Source organism: Cetorhinus maximus, chromosome 2 (assembly GCF_964194155.1).
Source record: "Cetorhinus maximus chromosome 2, sCetMax3.hap1.1, whole genome shotgun sequence".
NCBI lineage: Eukaryota > Metazoa > Chordata > Chondrichthyes > Lamniformes > Cetorhinidae > Cetorhinus > Cetorhinus maximus.
This window is the reverse complement of record NC_135880.1, coordinates 110,164,292-110,189,822: the sequence shown is the minus strand read 5'-3', so window position 1 is coordinate 110,189,822 and position 25,531 is coordinate 110,164,292. Positions and strand designations below refer to the sequence as shown.

At 41.0% G+C, this 25,531-nt stretch overlaps 1 protein-coding gene across 6 annotated transcripts in view; it reads left to right on the top strand.

Moving 5' to 3' along the window:
• The window catches only part of fancc (FA complementation group C), a 238,349-nt gene that overhangs the window by 106,101 nt on the left and 106,717 nt on the right, over positions 1 to 25,531 (top strand). For 2 of the 6 annotated variants that reach the window (XM_078568299.1, XM_078568280.1), the window contains exons 5-8: positions 15,817 to 15,918; positions 20,489 to 20,553; positions 21,079 to 21,114; positions 24,524 to 24,688. In XM_078568299.1, coding sequence (XP_078424425.1) covers positions 15,817 to 15,918; positions 20,489 to 20,553; positions 21,079 to 21,114; positions 24,524 to 24,688 — 368 coding nt within the window. The remainder of the gene's footprint in view (positions 1 to 15,816; positions 15,919 to 20,488; positions 20,554 to 21,078; positions 21,115 to 24,523; positions 24,689 to 25,531) is intronic. The other 4 variants (XM_078568308.1, XM_078568290.1, XM_078568317.1 and 1 more) reach the window with 3 other exon arrangements.

Sequence of the window (25,531 nt, the reverse complement as noted above, 5' to 3'; positions counted from 1 at the left end):
TGTGCATTTACATAGCACATTTAAAATAAAGATATTTCCTAAATTACATCACCAATAAGCATAAAGGAAATGGATACCAAAGGAAGAAGGGAGAAATTATGCGATGTGAATGAAAGCTTGATCAAAGAGGTGGGTCTTGAATTTTTAAAATTTGGAAAGGTGCGATAACATGCAGACATTAAGGAAGGGAGTTCCAGAGGCTAGGACTGAGGTGGCTGAAAGCAGCAACATCATTGTGAGGTGAAGAGATGAGACAGAAGGGCAGAGTCGAAGGAATGGAACATTTGAGCTGGAGGCGATTATACAGAATAAAGGCAAAGAATTTAATTTTAACCACTATTAAGGAGATACACAGATACTTGTCCTGCTCACTAAGATCCCTGTAGAGGGTGTCAAGCCGTTTCCATCTCACACTTACAATAACTTGCAGGGCAAAATATCATTAACATTGCAAGGGCAAGGCTAACAGCCAATAGGCCCTGCTCGTTGCCCTAACACAGAAAATTTTGGGTCGTTGGCTTTGGCCTACCACTTGTTAAACTAGAGGAATTTCTGTCTTATTCAAGACTCAATGTCAGACAAGCATTATGATAGCATAGAGCATTCGACAAGGTGAGAGAAATGATGAAGAGATAGAGCTAGGCATCATTATATACATATATGTGACAATATATCTAGGTGATATAGCTGAGGGGAAGCATGCAGATAAGAAAAATGAGAAAAAACCAGGGAGGTTAATGTGGTGAAGCCAGAATTGTTGATTGGGCCAGTTATGTGCTAGATAGATTCAGATTTATGCCCCCTTTGACTTGGAAGAATCAGGGATGGGCTTTACTGCAGGAATTATAGGTCGGAGATGGTGATTAATTTGCTGCAGATATGAATGTTGAAAACTGAGATGGAGAGCAACTAATTAGGTTGACGACAGCAGATGTGTTGTGATGGGTGAATGGCCAAAGTGGCAGAGTTGAGAACTTGAGACGCAGCTGTGGAAGATTTTATTCCATGAGAGTACTGCGATTGAAGGAGGATAGAGGGATGTGTGGTAAGAGAGATGGGTGCTCTAAATGGTCAAAGACAACCTTGTCTGTAATTGAGACTTTGGGTGCAGAGAGTACATGACAGGTGACTAGGTTGATGGGATGTTCAAGGATATGAGAGGGGAAATTTAGATGAAGGATGATATTAAGGGAATGCATGAGAGTGGAGATGCCAAAGGGGAATGGGTTCAGGAGATATATGGGAAGCATGGAATCCAGAGGATGATCAATGCAGAGTCTGGGGAAAGAGAGGACACCTATCTGTATGAGGTCCATGTGAGATGGCAGCCAACAAAATATTGAGTTACATGAAAAATGGCTGAGGTTGATTTATTACAGCCCCAGGACATTGCTGCAAGTGCTCCTTAGGGAAGTACCCTCACCTCAACATTTTCACCTGGTTCATCAAAGCCCTCCACTCTATCTTTAGACCAGGAGTAGGGTTGTTCACTGATGATTCCTGTGTCTGGCTGCATTCACAATTACCGAGAATCTGTCCATAGTCTGCCAAAATCAAGCAGGTAACATTCTCATCACATAAATGCCAAGTAATGACCATCTCCAACAAGAGAAACTCCAATCAACTCCAATAGACCTTCAATGGCATCACCAAGTCTCACATCGTCAACATCTTGAACGCCCCCACTGACTAGAAACTTAACTGATTGGATGCAGTATATTTTTGGATCAAACTTCCTATTGCCTTTACTGCCCTTTCATCAATACCAGCTTTGCCTGCCTGTGGCTGTTGTGATATGATGACATGTACCTTTAAGGGAGCGTATCTTAAACTACTGGTTTATACACATTGAGACTGACTGACTACAAGTCCTGTCAAGCCGCAGTGGAAGAAGTCATACATACGATACTTAGCTCCCAGTGAACATTATCTGTATTCAGTCTGTTAGGAACTAGATATAGTTTTAAGTAATTTATATTTGTATTTTTGGGTGTTAGGAGTGAGATATAGTTTTTAAGTTTAATTTATTCTTTTAAACTCGTGTGTTGAGAAAGGTGAATCCTGGGTTTGGTTTCATTTTTCTGGTTCTGTAAAATGGAGCCAAGACTCTAATCTCTGTTTGTATACTTGCAGTTTTAATCATGTTTTACAACCCTTGAAGTGGTTTAGGGAAGTTAAAAAGAAGTAGGGAACACTGTGCTGTTGCCTAGCAAAAGGGGGCCCAGAGAGAAACGGAAAAGCAGATTGAGTTCAGTTGGTAGGACTATTCCACAGAAACTACCAGAGCAGGCAGGAGGGAGCTGCAGGGAGCAGGTCCCAAAGGAAGGGGAAAGTCCCAAAAACCTGGGAGTTGGGCAGAAGATTGCCCCAGGAAGACCGTGAAGTCAAGGGCAAAAGAACAGGAATCTGAACCAGTCCTGTTCAGTAGAATGGAAAGTAAGAAGCAGAGGAGAAGGCTCCAAATTAAAGAGAGAAAGCTGTGGGGAGCAGAATCAAGGCAAAGTATGCTTGTGAGAAGCGAGAAAGTCCGAGGAGATAGACAAAGGTTGGTGACTCCTTACTATGGGCAGGTGAAGCAGTGGTGTTCTGTTGGCATAGCTGAGTATCTGAAAGAGAGTGCGTGGAAGAGGAACATCGGAAGGAGAGATCGAAACCCTGGAGGTGGACCTTGTAGAAGGCATCCAAGAGAAAGTGTCATTTGGAAATAGGTTCCAAAGTGTGTTCTTAGAGAGCGGAGATTTGAAACCTTTGTGTCAAAGACTGAGTTCAGTGAGACCAGTTGGCTCACGTTGTGACAAGCATTTGGGGGTTGTTGATGAGAGATCCATAGCATCTGTTTGGGGTGGCACCTGTCATTTGGTTTTGGAGTGTGGTGTGTCTGACTGCAAGTCGCCTATTGGTTTACATGGACTGTGCACTTACTGTGAGCATTAGAGTATAAGATAGCTTTTGTAACTTGTGTTATCCTTATGAATCTGTATATACCTGTAAAGGTATAGCTGTGGGTGAAGGAGTATTGTGATATAGTTCATCTTTTTTTTAATAAATGTTTGATTCTTTTGTTAAAAGTTCATCAGCTGACTCCTGTGACTCTGTTCAGTAGCCGCCCTCCACATTTCTGAACAAAAAATAAAAGTTAGGATCTATCAAGCCGGGTTCCACCCTGGGATCTGACTTGTCCAATAGTAACATCAGCTGGAATCATAACAGGTCTTATCTTCAAATAAAGAACCCACATTGTTGTTTCACCAATCCTTGAGTATGATTGGTACATTTATGTCAAAGAAAAGAAGAACTTAATATGGTGGCAGCACCATAGTTTGACTGCAAAATATACAAGCTTCAACTCTTCACACGCAACAGAAGACAAGAGCTGGTGTGAAAGTGAAACAATTATCAAGACTCATCGCCTATAAGGATTCTGCAGCTTTGTAGGGATTCTACACAAACTGTACCTTTGTTTTGGGATTGCACCTCGCTCTAGCCAGCAAGCATCAGGTCATGGTAAGATTGTTTGAATGTGGGAGAGTTTAAATAATGAAAGTCTATCTGTTGCAAAGTTTAAGCAGGAACAGAAATTACATAGCAAAATCTGGAGAGTGTCACTGTAAGCCGAATTTACGGACAGGAGAGAGTCCGCTATTGCTGCTTCTCAGGAAGTTAAAATACTGCAGATTGAGCTGGGAAGAAGAATCCATCCAGTAACAGCTCCTAGCAGCCAGAAGAAGCCTGAAAAGAAAGCTTTTTTTCACTGTTTGGCTACCTGCTTCAAAAATGAAAGCAATTTCTTGCAAAATCGCTGTTTTGTTGGAGGAGCTTAGAGTTAAACTAGGAAAAATCAGAAAGAGTTCAGCAGTGCCAAGCAGTAATCTATGACCAGCTAAGGCATTGGCTACTAAAGGTACTGCAAATCAGAGCTAAATTAAAAGTGCATGAATAAATTTACATTGCTGTCAAAAGCTCCAGATAGCATTTCCTGCAAAAACCCAAAAGATGACCACAAAATTTCCAACGCTCAATTGGAAGACAATTTATGGATCTTTTATCTGAATGCACTTTGTTCCTACAACGTATCAAGCTGTGTTTTTTCTGGATTACGATATATCCAAACCAGATAAACAAGCCATTAAAATTAAAATTGCTATAGGCAATGAAGGCCTCCATGGACTGAACACTAAGGTCTGTCCGATGACCATCTGAAAAATTCAGATAAAATCAATTACAAGTGAAACTCAACTTCAAAATACATGGCCTAGAATTCATGTCTTTTAGGCAACAACCAACAGAGACCATCGACCAATACCTAAGTAGATGCAGAGACAAGGCGTGTGGTTACAATCTTGCGGCAGCTGAGCTAATCACGACAGATTAATTGAGCTTGTGACAGTATCTCCCCCAATGGAAGTGTTCCAAAAAGGCATCGTGGGCCAACCCAAAGTTTACACTGTGGAAGTCCTACTACAAAGCAGATGCAAGTATGAAGCCATACTAATGGGTAGACAGGGTCTATAGGCTATGTGTAATTCATCCACCATTGGCATGATACCCAATGCAGGCAAGCCTAGTAAGCAATGCAATGGGACAGCCTCATACATGCACTAAGAAATGGCCCCGCCTTTAATGTTGAATGTAAGGCGTGTGGCACCAGAGGACATTGGAAGCAACACTGCAGAAAGCAAAGGCCAAAACAAGTGGTTTGACATCATGAGAAGCCACAACCAGAGGCCAGACAGGTACAGCATTCCAAACAACCAACCAAGAGCGTGTGTAGCGAACAATGTCAAGACAAGATCCACGAAATGTCTGGCCAAGCTACGTGATTAGATGATGAGGATGACCAGATCATCAACACATGAAGTGAGCTGACATTCAGCACAGTGAACATCAAAGAATGTATTGGCACAGTGATACCAACCAGAAGCCTTTGCCACCATCCAGATTATATGCCCACATTAAAATGTATGTCCTCACGGAAGCGGCAAGCAATGATTTGATCAACCAGTGCCAAACCCACTGCATACAACGACTCGAAGACTCCATTGCTGGGATCTATTCCACGTGAGTATTGCTACAATGACTCACGCTGGTATTTTATATTGTAGACACCACAGGTCCAGCGATTGCAGATCTACCATTGCAGGGACCTGTCCTTTTTCGCCATCCATGGTGTAGAGATACTACTGAGAGGCTTCTTTAGTTGAATAACAAACTTTATTTACAGAGCTGCTGGATTAGCTGAATGCCTCCAGCAAGGCTACAATACCTTCCCTAGACTAGGAAAACTCCGCCCCTTAAGCTTCCCCATGCTCGGTGTTGATTGGCTGTTCTGACCACGTGACCCTTACTCAGTAAAGCTGGCCTTAAAGCAACAATCGCCACATCCCCCCCTTTAATTCCTTGTTTTGCATTCTTTATTTACACAAATTACTTTATACAGGTGAATAGAAAACAATATCAAAAATCTTAGAAATAATTGCACTTGCACTTTGTCATGAATTCAGATTATACACTTATATACATAGGTCCAGTAATTACAAATCAAATCGTTGAGGGGGTTTTCAGTTCCAGGTAGAGCAGCATAATTCTATAGCCTGAGGCTCTCCTACAGGATTGACACCAACAGGAACTGCGATAACGGGTGCCTCTTTTGGCACAGGCAGTTCATTACTATTTGATTCAAAGGAGACATCAGTGATGTCTATTACAGGTCGATCAGGTACTTCGGTGCTCATGGTTTCGATAATGTTCCTTGGTGGCAACACAGACTGTGGAAGCATCTCCCTGCTCCACAGATGAGCCACGTGTTTATAAACGATCCAGCCTTCCACGTCCACTTGGTATGAAAGGGGTCCAGATTCACGGACAACAACTCCTGGGATACAACTTGGGCCACTACCGAAGTTTCTTACATATACGGCTTCATCTACCTTAAATTTCTGGGCTCAATTCTGCAAATCGTGGCTTGTTCTCTGATTACCTTGGTTCTTCTCTACCCTCCCTGGCAAATTTGGAAATACAAGACTCAGTCTCATTCTGAGACGATGCTTCATAAGCAGTTCTGCTGGTGGAACTCCCATTGTTGCATGTGGAGTTGTGCGGTAGCTAAGAAGGAAGCGTGAGATTTTGGTTTCCTAGGTTCCTTCTGCCAATTTTAAAAATCCTGACTTGAAAGTCTGGATGGCTCTCTCAGCTAGTCTGTTTGATGTTGGGTGGTAAGGTGCAGTTAGGATGTGTTTAATGCCATTTAGATTGGTGAAGTTCTGAAATTCAGCACTTGTAAATACAGCTCCATTATCTGATACAATGACTTTGGGCAACTGATGAGTCAAAAAGCATTAGCGTAAACTTTCGATGGTAGCATGCGACATAGCTGATTTCAACTCAAAAATCTCCATCCATTTTGAGGGTGCGTCGATTATGAGCTAAACAATAGTGCCTAGGAATGGACTCGCATAGTCTATATGGATTCCCAAGACCATTTCCAAAGGTGTACTGGGACTGTGGTTGGCAACTTTTGTTGCAGTTGGCACTGTTGACAGTGCTAAATTTACTTACCGATTTCTGCATCTATACCAGGCCACCACATGCAACTCCTGGCGAGCATTTTCATTTTAGGAATGCCAGGATGAGCTCTGTGTAATTTGGTTAGGAGCAGCTCCCTGCCTGGTACAGGAACAACTACACTTGCTCCCCAGCGTATGATGCCATCCTGACAATTCAATTCGTATTTGTGGGTAAAATATGGTTTCATTTCCTCGGAGACTGACTCATTTAACCATCCTGTAAGTATCTGGTCTCTCACTTTGCACAGAAGGGGACTCGATTGGTTCAGTTCCTGATCTGCTTCGCGCATACAGGTGATGTGTCTAAAATATTCAATGCAAGGGTGGTTTCTTGGGGTACAGGAGTACACAAGATGCTTTCTTGCAAGGGTAGGTGGCTAAGGGCGTCGCGTTCACTATGTGTATCCCAGGACGGTGCTTGAAAGTGTATTCGAATGCAGACAGAATTAAGGCCCATTGCTGAATTCTTGCCGAGGTTATAGGCAGGATTGTCTTCTTTGTAAAGGCCCAAAAGCATCGGAGACAATAGTAAAGTGGCTGCCTAGTAAGTACTGGTGGAATTTTTTAACTTTGAAGACTATTGACAATCCTTCCTTTTCAATCTGTGAATAACCTTTCTCGGCCACTGAGAGGGTTCTTGATACATAACTTGTTGGCATCTCAGAGCCGTTGTCATGGGACAATACTGCACCAACGCCATATGAAGAACTGTCTTTAGATGGGTTGAAGTGTACTAACAAGGTTAAGGAGGGCAACGGTTGTGTTACTCTGTTGAATGATGTTGAATTGATGTTCAATGGCATTACCATCACTGAATCTTCCACTATCAACACCTTGAGGGTTACCATTGACCGGAAACTGAACTCAACTAGCCATATAAATACTGTGGCTACAAGAACAGGTCAGAGGCTAGGAATCGTGTGATGAATAACACACCTCCTGACTCCCCAAAGCCTGTCCACCATCTACAAGGCACAAGTCAGGAGTGTGATGGAATGTTCCCCACATGCCTGGATGAGTGCAGCTCCCACAACACTCAAGAAGCTTGACACCATCCGGGACAAAGCAGCCCGCTTCATTGGCACCACATCCACAAACATTCACTCCCTCCACCACCGACACACAGTAGCAACAGTGTGCACCATCTACAAAATGCACTGCAGGAATTCACCAAGGCTCCTTCGACAGCACCTTCCAAATCCACAACCATTACCATCTAGAAGGACAAAGGCAGCAGATTGATGGGAATACCATCACCTGCAAGTTCCTCTCCAACCCACTTGGAAATATATCACCATTCCTTCATTGTCGCTGAGTCAAAAACTTGGAACTCCCCCCTTACATCACTGTGGGTGTGCCTACACCACATGGACTGCAATGGTTCAAGAAGGCAGCTCACCACCACCTTCTCAAGGGCAGCTAGGGATGGGCAATAAATGCTGGCCCAGCCAGCAAAACCCTCATCTCGTGAATAAATTTTTAAAAATGCTGCCTCCTGTGGAGCTTTCCATAACCAACGATGGCGTTTCTTCAACAGTATGTGCAAGGGGGCCAGTACACTCGATAAGTTGGGTAAAAATCGCCTGTAGTAGTTTACCATTCCTAAAAATGATTTGAGTTAAGTACTATTTGTGGGGGAAGGCACCTCATTTATTGCCTTAATCTTTTCTTCCACTGGGTGTAATCCTTGTGCATCTACAAGGTGCTCCAGATAAGTAACCTTGGTGGCTTGGAAAGTACATTTCTGCTATTTTAGGTAGACTCCAGCTTCCAGAAATCTTTTTAATACCACCTCTAAATTTGCTAAATGCTCAGCCTCTGTCGATCCAGTTATGAGGACAATGTATACTATAACCTGTGGTAATCCCCGTAGCAAACTCTCCATCGTCCTTTGAAATATTGCACATGCTGAGGATATGCCAAAAGGTAGGTACTGGAATAGGCCTTTGTCTGTGTTTATTGTGATGTAACCCCAGGATCTCGAGTTGCTGGTATGCATGGCTCACATTGAACTTACTGTAGGATTGACCTCCTGCCAGCTTTGCGTACAAGTTTTCAATTCTTAGAATTGGATATTTATCCAACTTGGCAACCCGATTAACTGTTAGCTTATAATTGCCGCAAATGCGGACGGTCTTGTGCGGCTTCAGTACAAGGACGATAGGTTCTGTCCATTCTGAAAATTGAACCGGTCTGTATGATGCCTAGTTCCTCCAACCTCTTTAAACTCAGCATCCACTTTTCCTCTTAAGGCATGTGGCACCGGTCTTGCCTTAAAAAATCAAGGAGATTCCTCTGGATCAACATAAATCTTGGCTTGCAAGCCTTCGATTTTTTCTAATTTGTTGCGAAAGACACGGTCTTTTTTTTTAACAATTCTAGCAGTCCTCCCTGCCTGCACTTGAAAAATATCAGACCAATTTAATTTGATTTCTTTTAGCCAATCACAGCTCAGAAGGCTTGGTCCTTCCCTGGTCACTATTATTACTGAGAGCTGGGCTGACTGCTGCCCATAGCTCACAGGTACCATGGCGGAGCCTTTTACTTTTATGGCTTCTCCTGTGTAAGTTTTAAACTGGGCAGAAGTTCTCTGCAGGTTTAAGGGTTGGGTACCTTCGCTCAGGTACTGAAATGTACACCCACCCATCACTGTGGCTGGTGCCCCTGTATCCACCTTCATAACTAGACGCTTCCCATTTACGTGGAGTGTGACAGTATCAGGGTCTGCCTTGACTGCTTTAAGATTAAGAGAGTGAATGTCAGAATCAGTTATTTCAGGCTCTTTCACGTTATGTACTCTAACACCTTTGCTGAGTTCTGAAGAAGAGTCATACGGACTCGAAACGTTAACTGTCTTTCTCTCCACAGATACTGTCAGACCTGCTGAGTTTTTCCAGCAATTTTTGTTTTTGTTTCAGATTTCCAGCATCCGCAGTATTTTGCTTTTATCTTTGGCAGTCTGGCCTTAGCTCTGCACTGCTTTATTAAATGTCCTCTTTTGTGACAGTAATAGCACTCATCCTCCTTAAATCTACATGTTTCAAGAGTGTGGTTGCCCTCACATGGGTAACACTTCAACTTCAGGATCGCTGTCTGATTGCCTCCATTATATTTTTTTGATTTCTGGGTGATTGGGAATGATTCCCGCTGCTTCTGTGGTTTTGGTGCCACGCCTGGCTACAGGTTCCCGCCCTAACTGGTAAACAGCACCATTTTGCAAGCTCTGTAGCCCCTACTAATCCTTTTCACTGCTTTCCATGGCCAGCACTATCTCTATTGCTCGTTTAAAATTTATATCGACTTCTGCCAGCAATCAATGCTGAACGGTGTCATTAACCGATCCTGTAGCATGTCATTCAAGGTCGCTCCAATGCTCTGACAATTGCTTCAGCTTAGCAATGCAAGTCACGATCAATTTGCCTGGAGCCCTCACCTTTGTATTAAATTTGAATCTTTGCATAATGGCTGATGGTTTGGGCTGAAAATAGCTCTTCATTAAATCCACAAGCTCATTGAACGATTTGGAGTCGGGCGTGCTTGGGGCCGAGAGACTGCAAATAAGGTAGTAGGTTTGACTCCCATAGACGCTCAAGAGAATTGCTTTGCGCTTTGCCTTCTCCTCTATTTCGTTGGCCTGGAAATAATACATCGAGCGCCTCGAGTTTTGAGTCAAGTCCTCTGTGGAGGGTCAAATGGATCGATCCTCCCAAAGAGAGGCATCCTGATGAGTATATATATTTTTTTCCTTCCTTTAAAACAAGATACTCACAGTTGTAGGGCGAGAAGCAGCACCAGGATCATTTATCCTCGTCACCAGATGTGGAGATGTACTATTGAGAGGCTTCTTTCTTTGAACAACAAACTTTATTTACAGAGCTGCTGGATTTGCTGCATACCTCTAGCAAGGCTACAATACCTTCCCTAGACTAGGGAAACTCCACCCCATTATAAGCTTCCCCGTACTCGTAGATTGAATGTTCTGACCACGTGACCCTTACTCAGTAAGGCTGGCTTTAAAGCAACAATCATCACACATGATGTCGCCAAGACAATGACAAAGACCAGAGATCACAAGGAGCATCATTGGAAACCCTGTGCTGACACTGGGAGGAGACCACCTAACTCTGCAGTGCAGATAGCCAATGGGCTGCGTAGCATAATTTGCACCAAATATGTATACCCATTCCAAATGTGCACATTTCATTGCACTGCAGAACCAATGCAGAATTACTATTCGGCAGACAAGTGCGGACAAATTTCTCTTGTCATCATTTGTTGATGCTTCCAGGAGTACAAAAAGCATTACTTGAGAAACCAGGGAAGATGAAAGGTGCCCATGACTGAAATATGATAACGAATTACCCAACCTTAACATTGGGCAGAAAATTTGAGTCCAACACCCAACTGATAGCACCTGGAATCCAGCAGAAATCATGAGCATATGCCCAGAACCAAGATCATATCAAATACAAACACCAAATGGCATGACAGTGTGATGAAACAGGTGTCAAATCAGGACAGTGCCACAACCAAAAACAGTGAGTAACCCTGTTGCGACTAGGACACAGTCTAAGATGCAACACAAATAAAGCAGCCCTAACCAGCATTCAGAAAATGTACAGAAGCCTCTTGCAAAGATGATCGTAACTAAGTCTGGATGGATAAGCAAACAGTCGATATGTTTCAGAGGCTTGTAAATGTGTTGCTCTGTGTTAAAGTACATTCAGACACAGTTATTTTCTTTTGTTTTCATGTAAATTGATCAATTCTATAGAAAACCTTTAGGTAGAGAAAAGGGAATGTTTTGAAATGATGACATGCACCTTTTAAGGGGTTGTGTCTTAACTATCAATCATTACACATATGGACAAGATGTGATGTATTAGTCCCATGACTTATAGTCAGTATCAAACAGCAGTGTTCGAAGTCAGATGTATTATACTTAGCTCCCAATGAAGATTGTGTATATAGTTTTATCTTCAAATAGAAAACCCACGTTATTGCTTTACCAATCCTTACATATGATTGGTATGTTTATGTTGAAGAAAGGAACGTCAAGTGGCATGCAGTGTATTCGTAGATTCCATGTATAACACAATACAGTAACAAATTACTTGCAGCATGTTTTTTAGCTGGTACACTGTGATTGGTTTTAAGGTGGAGTGGTGTTGGTGAAAGAGCATTGAAAGCCAGTCAGTTGTAATCCAGTATTTGCTGCTGTTGGAGCTTTTCCCTTTGGGGTTACTGTTAATCTGCCCTTCTCATCTTGGTATATATGACACCAGCTGTAAAAACCCTGACTTTTTCAAAAAACATTGGGGTGTGTTCTTGATTGTGTTCTTAATCACTGTTGATTATAGTTTCAGAATTCAGTAAACTTTTTCTTTGCTTGATATAGAATTCTTCTTATATTGTAGGAGATAGCGATCTGAAAGCTAAACTTCTTTCCTGCATTTTGGGCTTAATCTTTGCTGGAATGGAAGATCCTAGATCATCCATCAATGATTACAGTCGACAGCATTCAGATTGCAATTGTACATAGGCAATGTGCATCTCTGGGTTTACAAGCATACCGAGATACAGCTCAATTTCAGAATGATGTTATTGGGCAAAAGCAAGCAGACAGTTTGTAAAACTTAACTCCTTTAAATTATTATCTGCTAAAGCAGAAGAGTAGCCCTTAAAGCAGGAGATTTATGCTCTTTTTAGTGAATACCCAGACTTTGCCTGATGTTTTGTGCCCCTCCCTGGGAGCATTGGCTCTGCATAACAAAAGCTAGACAGCTCTAATTTGATTATTGTACTTCTTTCATTTCCCTACCAACATCTCTTCCAGACATTTTTATAGGTAGTTGGATAGGTTCCATATTAATGATTTAGAGCCACTATGCTAGGAATAAGCAATCAGCAAGGATAATGGGAAGCCTGTTTCTGCTTTAATACTGGTTCCAGTGACTGCTATTAAAATCGTTTTACACTGATTCCAACGCCGGCACCATGGATATAATTTCAACCCCCCTGCACTGCAGTAACCAGACGGGTGGGCAGTTAATATGTCTTGTGCAACTTATCCCCTCCAATCTTGTTGCCTTCCCATGGGCCTTGACATTAATTTACTCTTTTTAGCAGGTGAGCAGGACATCCACTGGAATGAAGCGGAGCCCTGCTCTAGGTATGCAGATTGCATTCCGATGGTGTATTCGGGGCTCAACTGGAATTGTAATGGCAGTTCTGCCAAGGAAGCCCTTGTGCTTTTCCCACCAGGCCAAAGTTGTTATGAAGCAGATCTGGCACAGTAGATGCCTACAAATATATGTTTACTTTTTTGCTCCCTTATGAGCCAGGAGGAACAAGATGCTCCTTTGGGCCCACTAGCAAATCCTTGAGTCTCCCATATCCTGGATTCTCCTCCTCCAACCCACCCTCCTTCACACTTTAAGAGGAGACAGTGGCGGAGTGGTTATGTCACTGGACTAGTAATCCAGAGCCCCAGGCTAATGCTCTGGGAACATGGGTTCAAATCCCACCATAGCAGCTAGTGGAATTTAAATTCTATTAATAGATCTGGAATATGAAGTTATCAGTAATAGTGACTATGAAATAAAAACCCATCCGGACCATTAATGTCCTTTAAGAAGAAAATCTACCATCCTTACCTGGTCTTGCCTACATGTGACTCCAAGTCCACCGTTATGTAGTTGACTCTTAACTGCCCTCTGAAATGGCCTAGAAAGCTCAAAATTCAAGGGCAATTATGGATGGGCAACAAATACTGGCCTTGCCAACAATGCCCACATCCTATGTAAGAATTATAAAAAACTTATCCTGGTGCTGTGGCTTGTTGCAATACACCTCCAGGAATTGCATTCTGCTGCTTGAAATCTCACTCTTGCCCATCAGTTAGATGGTTCCTGTCACCAGTTTAGGAGATTGATGCTAAAGATGCACCTAGGATGCAGGAGTTCCATTGCTTCCCTGCAGGCTTCAATGTTAACCTCTTTTTAGAAAGCTAGCAGGACAAAATCTCTTGGGCCTCACACTGTTTCCTGTCCATCTCCGTGTCTGCCCTCCCACTCCATCCCCACTCACCAGTCCAGCTCAGAGGGAGAATTGACCCTCAAATTTCTGTTCAATTTAGCCTTAGTCCTGAAGACCATGATTGCTGTTTCGAAGTAAGGATAGCATAACTACATATGCGTAAAGTTTATTGGATGCAGAGGTGGTGCATGTGAATATTTTTAAGTGAAGGTCAGGAGAAGCGTATCATTCCTCATAGCAATGTACTGGAGTCTGTTTAAGAAAGCAAGCAATGCAGCTATAGCTAGAAGATGCTTCATCATAAGCTCACAAAGCAGTACATGATTTTGGCTGGGACAAATGTGATACAAGGAGGAATTTCTAGCCATGGAGTGGAGTAGATATAACTCGCTCAACTTTAGTTATGCTTGCCAAGTTTTGGGGAACTTTTAAGGATGTAACTAGTAAGTTGGTTGCTATTTTTAAAGTTAATTTTACAAATTTGCACTTCTGCCTAATTTGCCAGTTAGGAACTCATATTTGGAATTTGAGCTCACCCTTCCCATGATTTTCCATCTAATCATTTGGAAAATTATCCTTTGTATATCAGTATTTAGATTTTTGATGGATGAATAATGATCTAAGCCAAAACTAATAGGATTTTTGATAAATATAATTTGGATTTCTCCCCGCCTCTCCTCCTGAGTATAGTAACTGTTTCTCCAACTCTCAGGCACTTTACATAAATGGCCAGTTTTTAATGAATAAGCATAGATGGCAAATGTCAGCAAACTATTTGATCATGGGGTGGGCAAAGAAATAAATAGCTGGAAGCTTGTTATTACTAATGGTTCTAATCAGGCAGCTGTAGCTGTGACCAGTGGAATTACGTCAGCAGTCTTAGTCATCAATCTTAGGATGATTCAATAATAATGGCCTCAACTGTCCTGTAAGTGGAAAATCAAAAGTGTTAGTTATACTGTTAATATTACCACTTTTTCTTCAGTCATGTTTGAAATATGAAGTCATCCATTGGGAAATTTGAGTCTCCAAACCTAGCTGAGTGTTGAATCTGCTAGAGAGGATTGACTTAGTTTTGAGCCACCTTGGTGCAGATGACCCCTGCTTTTGTCTCTTCTTTAGGCAAGAGGGGAATATAATCAGTGGCTTTTCATTAGAAAACTGACGTGCAGCTTTGCATCCTTGCTAGGCAGGTGGCAGGTAGAAGTTTCAAATAAGTGCCAAGTATTCTTTCAGAAATGGATTTCTTGAATTGGGTAATTGATATTTAAATGCATGCATGCTGTCATGTTCACTGGTACCTCACTGCTAGTAAAATTTCTAATGCTAGAAAAGACTGACACAATAATCATTGCTTCCTCCTTCTAGAAGGCAGTTTAGTGAACTGCCTGGTTATTTCAGATTTTGGATTTTTAAATTGGCTTTGCATCAATTGCAGTTCCCTTGCCTCTATTGTGCACTCATGGTGTCAATGCTGTATTTGCTGAAGATATATTCTAAGTTTTTCATTAAAATCATGTCTGAATTTTCTCATCAACAACTTGCATTTATATAGTGCTTTTTAACATAGCAAAACTGCTTTAGGTGGTTCTCAATTTTGAATTTCAATACCTCACTATGTCCACAATTGTCACTAAGATGTAATTTGTCACAGAAATATCAAACATTAGACCTAGAAGGTTGCAGAATAGTGGTTCTGCAACAGTCCTGTCATGTATTGCCAAGGTATTTCTTGGCTAATTTGGTGTCAAATCTTGTACACATCCCACTTGCAGCACATCCTGCCTTAATTGTAATCTGTTGCCTACCTACGATAATACTAAATCCAAGCAATTTTTCCAAAATTCTCTACAGCTCATCTAGAATAATATCAGCATTTTTGTATTTCAGCCTCTGCACCCACCTACTTTGTAAATTTATTTTCATCAGCTTGTTTCCAGCCGCTTCTTACATAAAATGGTCAGTTCTCCACTTCACAGTTTCTTACAAGTTCTGTTCATAGCAGTGTCTGAGCAGAGACTGATGTATCAGTTTGCTTTTGAATTTTGGTGAATAAAGATTAACATTTTGATTTCATCGTGTGGAGTCAATTGAGCCAATTCCTGCATTCTATGTAATCTAAATGCATTTGGTTTGGTTTGGTATCATTTTTATGTATACACTAATGTGGAATTGCATGTTTACCATTAAATTAATTTTTTTTTTAAACAAAAAGACCTCGCTGCAGAGTTTGACTGGTGTCGATCATGAAGTAAGAAGTTTTATTCAGAGTTTACAATACCCAGAGGAGGAATACCACTCTAAATTGTTGACAAATGTAAGTAACATAAAAGAAGGTACCTTTTTAAGTGCTAATTAGAACATTCATTTTGTATGTGTGTGTTATAGTTAGTCTATGCAGCCCCAAATTTCCTGTTTGTTTTTGTTGTAAAGTAGAGTAATTTGGGTCGTTGTAAATAAGAAATGGTCTAGGAAAGCATTACATCAATTTTTTAGGGCCTTTTTCTGCTGGTCTAAAATTCTGCCAAAACTGGTGCCGGCTGCATAATAAGTCTGACCACATGTGGCTCTTAGCAATGCTGGATGTGTGTTTGTCACTGGCATCGGTGTTGCCTAGGACCATGGGGTTGGGTTTGGGGTTAAATTTTAAATGCCAGGTTTCCATAACAGCATTCCTTATGTATGTGCAACTTCGTGAATTCTTTCTAATTCATTGGTCAGCACAGTTGACCGATCTGTGGTGCAACAAAGGCTCAAAGGATGAGAAAGAAATTTTAAAAATCCTTTTGGGAATGTATTTTATAAGTGTTGTATAAACATAGAACTATACAAAATGGAGAAACATAGGTTACATTTTAATTCAGGTGTGAGGAAATTATTTATAGCTCACCCATTTCAATCATTACTTCTTCCTTTCATCATCACTTAGCACTTTGCTTGTTTTCTCCCTACCTAGCCGTAACATTTTGAAAAAAATTTATTTTAACATAATCCAAATAGAAGCCTCACCCACCCTCGCTACTAAACTGAATTCTTTAAGCCTTGTTGTAGACTACCTGAAGATGATAAAAAGCCAAAAATAATAAAAGTGCATTAGCTGTGGGTTATTTATTACCTTTCAGCATGCAGTACTTTCACCTTGGCAGAATTCCATTACCTATTTTGAGACAAAAACACTATGGTTTGGCACATCCGCTCAGCCCTCACTCATCAATTCATGCCTTCATCTTAGGTTTCTGTTCAAAGTTGTTCAAATTCCATTTAATTTATTCCACTTTTTCTTTATTCTACCTTTTCACTCTGGATAAAGATACTAGTTTAACTGTGGGAATATAAAACGGTCTTTTTCAATTAAATTTCACAAGAAAAGTGATTTTAGAAAATAGTCTCTGTAGTTTTCCCCTTTCCATGGAGGTATGCCTGAGGTCCCTAGTCTTCAGACAGCTCATTTTATAATTAACTGCTCCTTGGCAAGGTCAGCAGTTGTTCTCCAAGAGTACTACGTACTATAACTGAATTCGCTGGGGATGTCTGTAAGGTTGCCACACTGACTCTTTCACCAAACACTATTGCTGTGACCTTTTTACTAGGAAAGCTGTACAATTTATTTTTAAAAAAAAATCCATTCCACCCAAATGTTGAGCACTCTGTCCTGGAATATAGCAAACCCTGAAATTGAGTTAATGAAGAGGATAGCTAGATTATTCATTTTGACAGGTGGAACTTAAAGCACATTTTCCTCTGAAGTATTTAATAGTTGCATAAAACTTTGGGTAGACTGCTTCCGGAGGATTCCATTCAGTTAACTGCACCTCAGGGAAGATATATTGGCCTTGGAGGATTCACCAGAATGATACTAGAACCAGTAGGATTAAATTATGAGCACAAGTTGCACAGACCTGTATTCCCGTGAGTATAGAAAATTTTGGGGTGATTCTCATTGAGGTGTTTAAGATGATTATAAGATTTGATAGGGAGATGGGGGAAAAAAATTTTCTCTGGTAGAAAGTCTGAAACAAGGGGGAAATAACATTTAAATGACAGCTTGGTCTTTCGGGGCAATCTCAGGATACAATTCCTTGCGCAAAGATCATTGAGGCTAGGTTAGTTGAAAATAGTTGCAGTTAAGTGTCAGCACCATCAGCTGGTGCACTCTCCATGGCAATGTCTCTACCAATCAGAGTCCATTTGCTAACTAATCCATACTCTCTTCTCACACAGAACAAATAGCTGTTCCCTTTACATTTGGTATTCTTGTGGCATGCCTTGATGAGTGCAAGATGAAAAGCTTCAACAAAAATGTCTTTTTTTCAGCAATACTTAGTTGAAAACGTTGAAACTGACATTATTTTTTTTTATTGGGAAAGGGTATTGAGGGACTTGGAAACTAGATAGTAGATCGAGTTAAGATTTAGATCAGTCATGATATAATGACAGAATAGACTCGAGGAGCTGAATGCCCTACTCCTGTTCCCATATCGTGATGGCACTCTCCACTCCCAAAGTGTGCTGATCCTGTCTGTCCAGATTCATGAGTCTTTTATTTAATTTCTGTACCATTAACATAGCCCAAGGCAGCCATGGCACAGGCCTATTTCCTGTCTGGACCTAGTACCTGCAGAAGGAGCAGGAATTTTAAATTGAGTTGTGCAACATGCTATCCTGGAAAAATGAAGCAGAAGGCTGTCATGCCCCCTCCTACCTCAAGAATGTGGCTGTAATGAGTCATATTGCAGGCATAAACCAACCTCTGCCTCTCCCCATCTCCAAGAAGCTCAGAAATCATGGGGCAGTCTGGTGAAATGGAGCTGTTTCATTTTTTTCTTGACTTTTCCAATCTGGGAAATCAATGTTTCCTGGGAGTAAGTATCAGTAAAATCTACCCTTGCATCTCAAGGGCATTTTTTTTGTAATTATTTTCCTTGCTATATAACTATAAATGTAAATTAACCCTGTGGTTCTGATGAAACAGAAATCAGACAATGGAAAATAATATTACGGTTATAAAAGCAAAATATTGAGGATGCTGGAGATCTGAAATAAAAACAGAATTTCAATTTGCCATTTCAGTGAACCATCTTGTTCTCAGGCTCACATTTCTGCCCTCGGCCTGCTGCAATGATCCAGTGAAGCCCAATGCAAACTGGAGGAACTGCACCTCATCTTCTGATTAGGCACTTCAGAGCCTTCTGGACTTAACATTGAGTTTAACAACTTCAGACCGTCGACTCTGTCCTCCATTCTGAACTTGTCCCCTCCAAGTGCCAGTCTGTTCTCATGTTTTTGCTTTCAGACAGAGCTGACCTTTATTCTGCTATTAACACCTACTCTAGACCAATGCTTTGTTTCTTTACTACTACCAATACAACTCCCTTTGCCTTTTGGTCCATGACATCCTTGTCATTTAATCACCCAGGCCCTCTGACCTCCCCAGACTTTCCCTTTTGTTCCTCCTGACCCCCCTACCTTTTCAGCAGCATAAAACCCATCATATTGCTACTTCTCTTCAGTTCCGAAGAACAGTCATATTGGACTCGAAATGTTAGTTGCTTGTTTCTCCCTCCACAGATACTGCCAGACCTCCCGAGTTTTTCTAGCACTTTCTGTTTTTATAATATTACAGTTGTTTTTCTGACTGGCTGATAGTATACAGTGGAGTTGGTATTGGGGCCACTGCCTTTCTTTATATATATTAATGACTTAAACTTGGGGCACAATTTCAAAATTTGCAGACGATACAAAACTTGGAAGTATTGTGTACTGTGGAGAGGATAATGATAGACATCTAGAAGATATACTTTGGCTGGTGGAATGGGCGGACAAGATGGAATTTAATGTGGCAAAGTGTGAATAGATACATTTTAGTAGGAAGGGTGAGGAGAGGTAATATAAACTAAAGGTTACAATCCTGAAGGAGTGCAGGAACAGAGGTACCCAGGGTTATATGTGCACAAATTATTGAAGGTGGCAGAGCAGGTTGAGAAAGTGGTTAAAAAGACATATGGGATCCTGAGTTTTGTTAATAGAGGCATAGAGTACAAAAGCAAGAAAGTTATGATGAACCTCTATAAAAGTTTGGCCTCAACTGGAGTATTGTGTCTAATTCTGGGCACAGTCATTTAGGAAGGATGTGAAGGCATTAGAGGGGTGCAGAGAAGATTTACGAGAATAGTTCCAGGGATGAGGGACTTAACAATCTGTTCTCTTTAGATAAGACAAGGTTGAGAAGAGATAGGTTAGAGGTGTTCAAAATCATGAGGAGTCTAAACAAGAGTAGATAGAAACTGTTCCAATTGGCAGAAAGATTGAGAACCAGGGAACACAGATTTAAATGATTGGCAAACAAACCAAAGGTAACCTGAGGAAGAGCTTTTTCTCTCAATGAAATCTGGAATGCACTCCCTAAGAGTGTGATGCTGGTAAGTTTGATTGTGGCTTTCAAGAGGGAATTGGATAAGGAAAAGGAATTGCAGGGCTATGGGGAAAGGGCAGGGGAGTGGGATAAGCTAAATTTCTCTTGTAGAGAACCAGCATGGCCTTGATGGGCTAAGTGGCCTCCTTCAGTGCTGAAACTATTCTACGATTCTACAATTAGCTTAATATTGTAAGTTTCTTTTGAGAGGGAAATTAGAATCATTCTGAGCTATCAATCCTCTAGTTTCCTCTTCAAACAAAGTGCTGGCCTCATCAATCACTTTTTTTATTTGGTAACATTTTCTGATTATTTCTTTCTTTTCACATGTAACTTGCAGTGACTATTATGCCCATAATAAAAATCGAACTTCTGAACACTGGAAAGTCAGAGTGAAATCCCCCTTGTGGCCAAGGAAATTCGATAGCTTGTGATTTTTTTTTATTGTTTATGATTACCTATTTCTTTCTTCCAGATGGTCTCCTCTTTAGTTAAGGAACTTCAAGGCTATCAGTGTGACAGAAGTTCCTTGTTTCTAAGGTAGGTGGTTGGTTCGAGACATAATGTGGAATTATTTAAATTAATATCCCAATAAACAATGATCACTTTTACATTTGCTGAAGATAAAAATTTAAAATCTAGGTAAAATTTTACCATGCTAAATCTTTCTGCCCTATTAGTAGAGTGAAAAATTAATGTATTGATATGTCGTAGGGTGCATTCACATTGCAAATTTAATTTCAGTGTCAACCTGATTTTATAGAGATGCACTATGAAGCACCCTGGAGAGATGACATAGAATATAACTCTAGTGCAATGTTCAATCTTGTTTGCCGAGTGCTTGGAGGCATAATTTAAACCTACCTGACATTAATTTAAATGTCTTTACTGTAGTGAATGCAGAGAAGAGAATCCCTGTTCTTTAAAGATTTGAGTTGAACAGCAGAGCTGCATTATCATGAACAGAACCAATCATTTCTATGTTCAGAAAGCATGGCTTTAGTTTATCTTAAAACTGCTCTTATTTGAATCTAAAAGTATACGTTTGCTCTCTCTATCCCTTAGATTAGTATACTCCACTATGGAAAATGGAGTGGACAGGTGAGCTACCTTAAAGCCTCTGATCATGCTGCTCTGTAGTAGATATCAGGAAGTGCCTGAAGAACAATGTAGCTTGATATATTCTAGGATATTTTTGTTTTAATTATCTTTCCTCCCTCTTCACGAACTTTGCCACTTCGCATCTTCCAGTGACAGCTTGGCTGCCATTGGAACTTGCTATGCAGATATTCATGAGTGTGAACCTGTATCCTGTCATTTCGTAGTGCAGCTTTTTGATGTCTCCAAAAAAAGAAGCTTGTTCATAGGTCAGCTGTTGGATGTTATTAAATCTGATTGTACAATGCACTATCCTGTTGTTCCTTATTCTGTAATTACCATTTCATTAAAAACAGTGTAAACCACAGAATTTTAAAATTTCTTTAACGGGATGTGAGGGTCCCTGGCAAGGCCAACATTTGTTTCCCATCCCTAATTGCCATTGAGAAGGTGATGTTGAGTGCCTTTTTAAATGGCTGCAGTCCTTCACATATAGGTACACCCTCAGTGCTGTTAGGAAGAGGATTCCAGGTTTTTGCCCAAGCGACAGTGAAGGAATGGCGACATAGTTCCAAGTCAAGATAATGTGTAGCTTGGAGGGGAGATTGCAATTGGCGATGTTTCCATGCATCTGCTGCCCTTGTCCTTCTAGGTGGTGGAGGTTCTGGGTTTGCAAGGTGTTGTCTAAGGAGGCTTGGCGAGTTGCTGCAGCTCATCTTGTATATGGTACACACTGCTGTCACCATGCACTGCTGGTGGAAGGAGTGAATATTTATGGTGGTGGATGGGGTACAGAACAAGGAGGCTGCTTTGTACTGGATGGTGTCAATTTGGAGGTTGTTGGAGCTGCACTCATCCAGGCAGATGGGGAGTATTCTCCACACTCCTGACTTGTACCTTGTAGATGCTGTAGATTGGTTTAGAAAGAAATCTTTAACACTAATTTTGATGACTATTAAGTTGTTTATTAATCATCAAGATGCTTGCTTTATGGATTTTCCCCCTATACCAATGTTCTTCGTGGAACAATAACTAATAATCCTGAATAATTTAAAATAGAAACTTGTACTAATGTAGTCTTTTAACAAATCCTCAGTATGACTCAAAGCATATATCAAAGATTTTTTAAAATTTTCATTTAAAAATGTGTGAATATTTTGGGACCTAAAACTCAGCTTCTAATTGAAAAAAACACAATTCTCATGTGTACCCAGGTATGGTTATAGGTTCCATCACAAGTTTTGTTGCTGTGCAATAATACCAACCAGTTGTTTTGTGATGTTGCCTCTGTCGAAATTCTGTCTTATTTTAGGAAGAAAGCATCTCTTCAGGATTCATTTCATGGCTGCTTAGGACACTATGTCTGCAACAACAAATCACATTGTGCCTAGCTGGAGGCCTGGCACTCTAGAAAATACTACCTTCCAGTATTTCAGGAGTGTTAATGAACAAAATCAAGTTACATAATTGTACCTCTCCTACACAATTTTCTAAAAACTGTAGCAATGGATCAACTGGCTGTTTTTAAAACTACACAACTTGCCAATTAGAAACAAAAATGACTGTAATTTTAGTATTTCCAGTGATTCAATGCTGGGAGACATTAATCATTTAGCAATGCTTTTCAAAAACTTCTCTTTGCCAAACAAGTAATTTTAATAGCCTAATAGAATTTAAGTTCTGCCACATATGCACAATGTGGAACTGCACAAATTTAAGATTTTTCAGTTAGGAAAGATATCTGTAATGTACTCTTTGGGATCATGATTAGTGTTTTGTTTTGGTGAAATTCACAGATGTCTTGGAATGGTAAAGCAACTTTTTAATGCTAGGGAGTCAGAAGAGATGTCTGGGTGAGAAAAGTGACATTTGTTGTCTATTTTGTGATTGCATCATTATCTGGGCCCCGAAAATCCTTGGAACGGAATTCTAGCAGTAACGCTGGGACTGCATCTACTGGTGCTTTCCAGTGCTGGAGCTGGAGTGCCAGTAGGTGGGCACTAATTTACATGGTATAGGTGGGCACAGGAATCACTAAGGTACATTTGTTGTGTGTGCCCATCCACCTTAAGGTGTGGAGGTTGCTTAGGTCTCCCTGAGACCCCTACAAGGCAACACCCCCTTGACGACACTTGCCTTGTAAAGGCTGGATGGAGGTTTGTTTATCCTTGGAAAATTTCAGAAACATTACACCTGGGTGGCAGCCATTTTATGCTGGGTTCCATTGGAATGATAGTGGGAGACCAGGAGAAATGTGTGGAATTTTGGGGCCCTGGAATGTCCTTAGTTCTTCCTAGTAACGCTCCATTTTTGTAACCAGGTACATATTTTGCACAGCACACACAAAAAGTTAAAATATCGTTTAAGAATCTCACTTTTTACTTTGAAATGTGCATTGTACCTGCATGTGTGAAACTAAGCTGAATCAGCTCATTGTAATAGAAACCAATAGAGAAGCAGAAATTCATGATTCACTTGATCAGACTTTGAACATGCAACATTTTGAATTGCTGAGCACTAGTTTTGAACTTGATTGAGGATACCTGACCTCCATTGAGGACACCTAAGTTTCTCCCAACCCCAGTTGGCAGATTTCAGCCATTACCTATTTGATGATGAGCAGGCATCTTAAACATTGTTCGGTGCTGAGGTTCATGTGTTAGTGTTGCTTCCTGAACAATTTGGGCAGATATGGCCTCCCGCTGAGAGTCCTTAGCCCCTTCTTCCTCTTCTTGTCCTGCTCGGTGTTATCTCTGCTCATTCATCCAGTCATTCCAAGAGGAATGCCTTCTAGTGCATCCATGTTTAGGAGCAACTGGCTTGTGCAGAACCCTTGAAGTCAGGAAAAGTGCTTTAACACCTGCCAAGCTGCTCCCTTTTGAAGCTTAAAACTATGGAAATGACCAAAAACATGTAGAATTGCAGCAATAGCCAGAAGAAATAAACCAACAGCTAACCTGTAAGTAGTTGATGATCCCCTTAAATAACACTGATTAGGGGCTTGGAGTGTTTTCCTGCTGCATAACACGTTTCAGTTGTGCGAGGTTAAGAGGGAGCATTGGCTGGATCATGGAATTTCCAAATGGCAACACTGGCGTCAAATCAGCATTGTATGCTGATTGACACCATAATTTATCTGCTGTGCATACTCCGGTGAACGTTAAGTCCATGCGTGTTAACCCCTTTACCATAATGGCATATGGCACACTTCACATCAGAAGTATGCTTCAGACTCTACCAACTTGGCAAGGGAGGCAGCAGCCTGGGTTGGCTGGCTGACAGGCAATATCAAGGGCTCAAGCAGAGTCTTGGGTGAGAAACAGAGGTGTATTTACAGCATTTTCTGTTCATATTATAAATTAGGAGAAAGACTTTTAACATTTTTGTATTAAGACATGGTGTTTTTTTGTAGGCTACCACCAGAACGACGGAGGACCTATTCTGTTCTCTGCGTACCTATTGTCACGTTACCTGAAGTTTTTCCTTTGGTGGAAGCTCTTCTGACTTGTCATGAAGATGGTTTGGATGAAACTCTTAGTGCAGAATTTCTAGAGTCTGTCAGCAATGGCCTTCTGCAGTAAGTAGACTCAAGATTTTGAAAATATGCCTTTGCATTCACTGCAGACAATCCAGGAATGCTGTCAAATCTACAACTGAAGTGATGATGCAGCAGCAATAGCTTTTACCCATCAGGAAATACTGAACAGGCTAGGTTTTTTCCCTCTAGAAAAGAGATGGTTGAGGCTCTGACCTGATAGAGGTGTTTAAAATTATGAAAGGGTTTGATAAGGTAGATGTAGGGAAGATGTTTCCACTTGTGGGAAGTACAAACTAGGGTCAATTAATAGAAGATAGTCACTAATAAATCCAATAGGAAATGCAGGAGAAATGTCTTTATCCAGAGAGTGGTTAGAATGTGGAACTTGCTACCCTATAGAATGGCCAAAGCAAATAGCATAGATGCAGCTAAGGGGAAGTTAGATAAGCACATAAGGTAAAAGAAAATAGAAGGTTCTGCTGATTGTGGTGTGGGAGAGCTTATGTGGAGCATAAACGCTGGCATGGCCTGTTTCTGTGCTGTACATTGTAATAAAAACTTGCATTTATATAGCATCTTTTACTTGTGAGAATAAAAAGGGGAGAACAGGAGGTGAGACCCTATCTTGGTCAAAGAGATGGGTATTAAGCAGGGTCTTAAAGCAGGTGGGATGGGTAAAGCAGTTTAGGGCATGAATTTCAGTGTGTGGAGCCTAGGTATCTGCCAGTGTTGGGGTGGAGGGAATGATGCTGGTGCCAAAGAAATGGTAATGCAGGGCGTTGCAGGGTTAAAGAGATAGGGAGGGATGAGGCCATGCAAGGATAAGTGTATTTGGATGTGCTGGGGTATTGGTGATTTGTTTATAGCTAGTATATAGCAGTT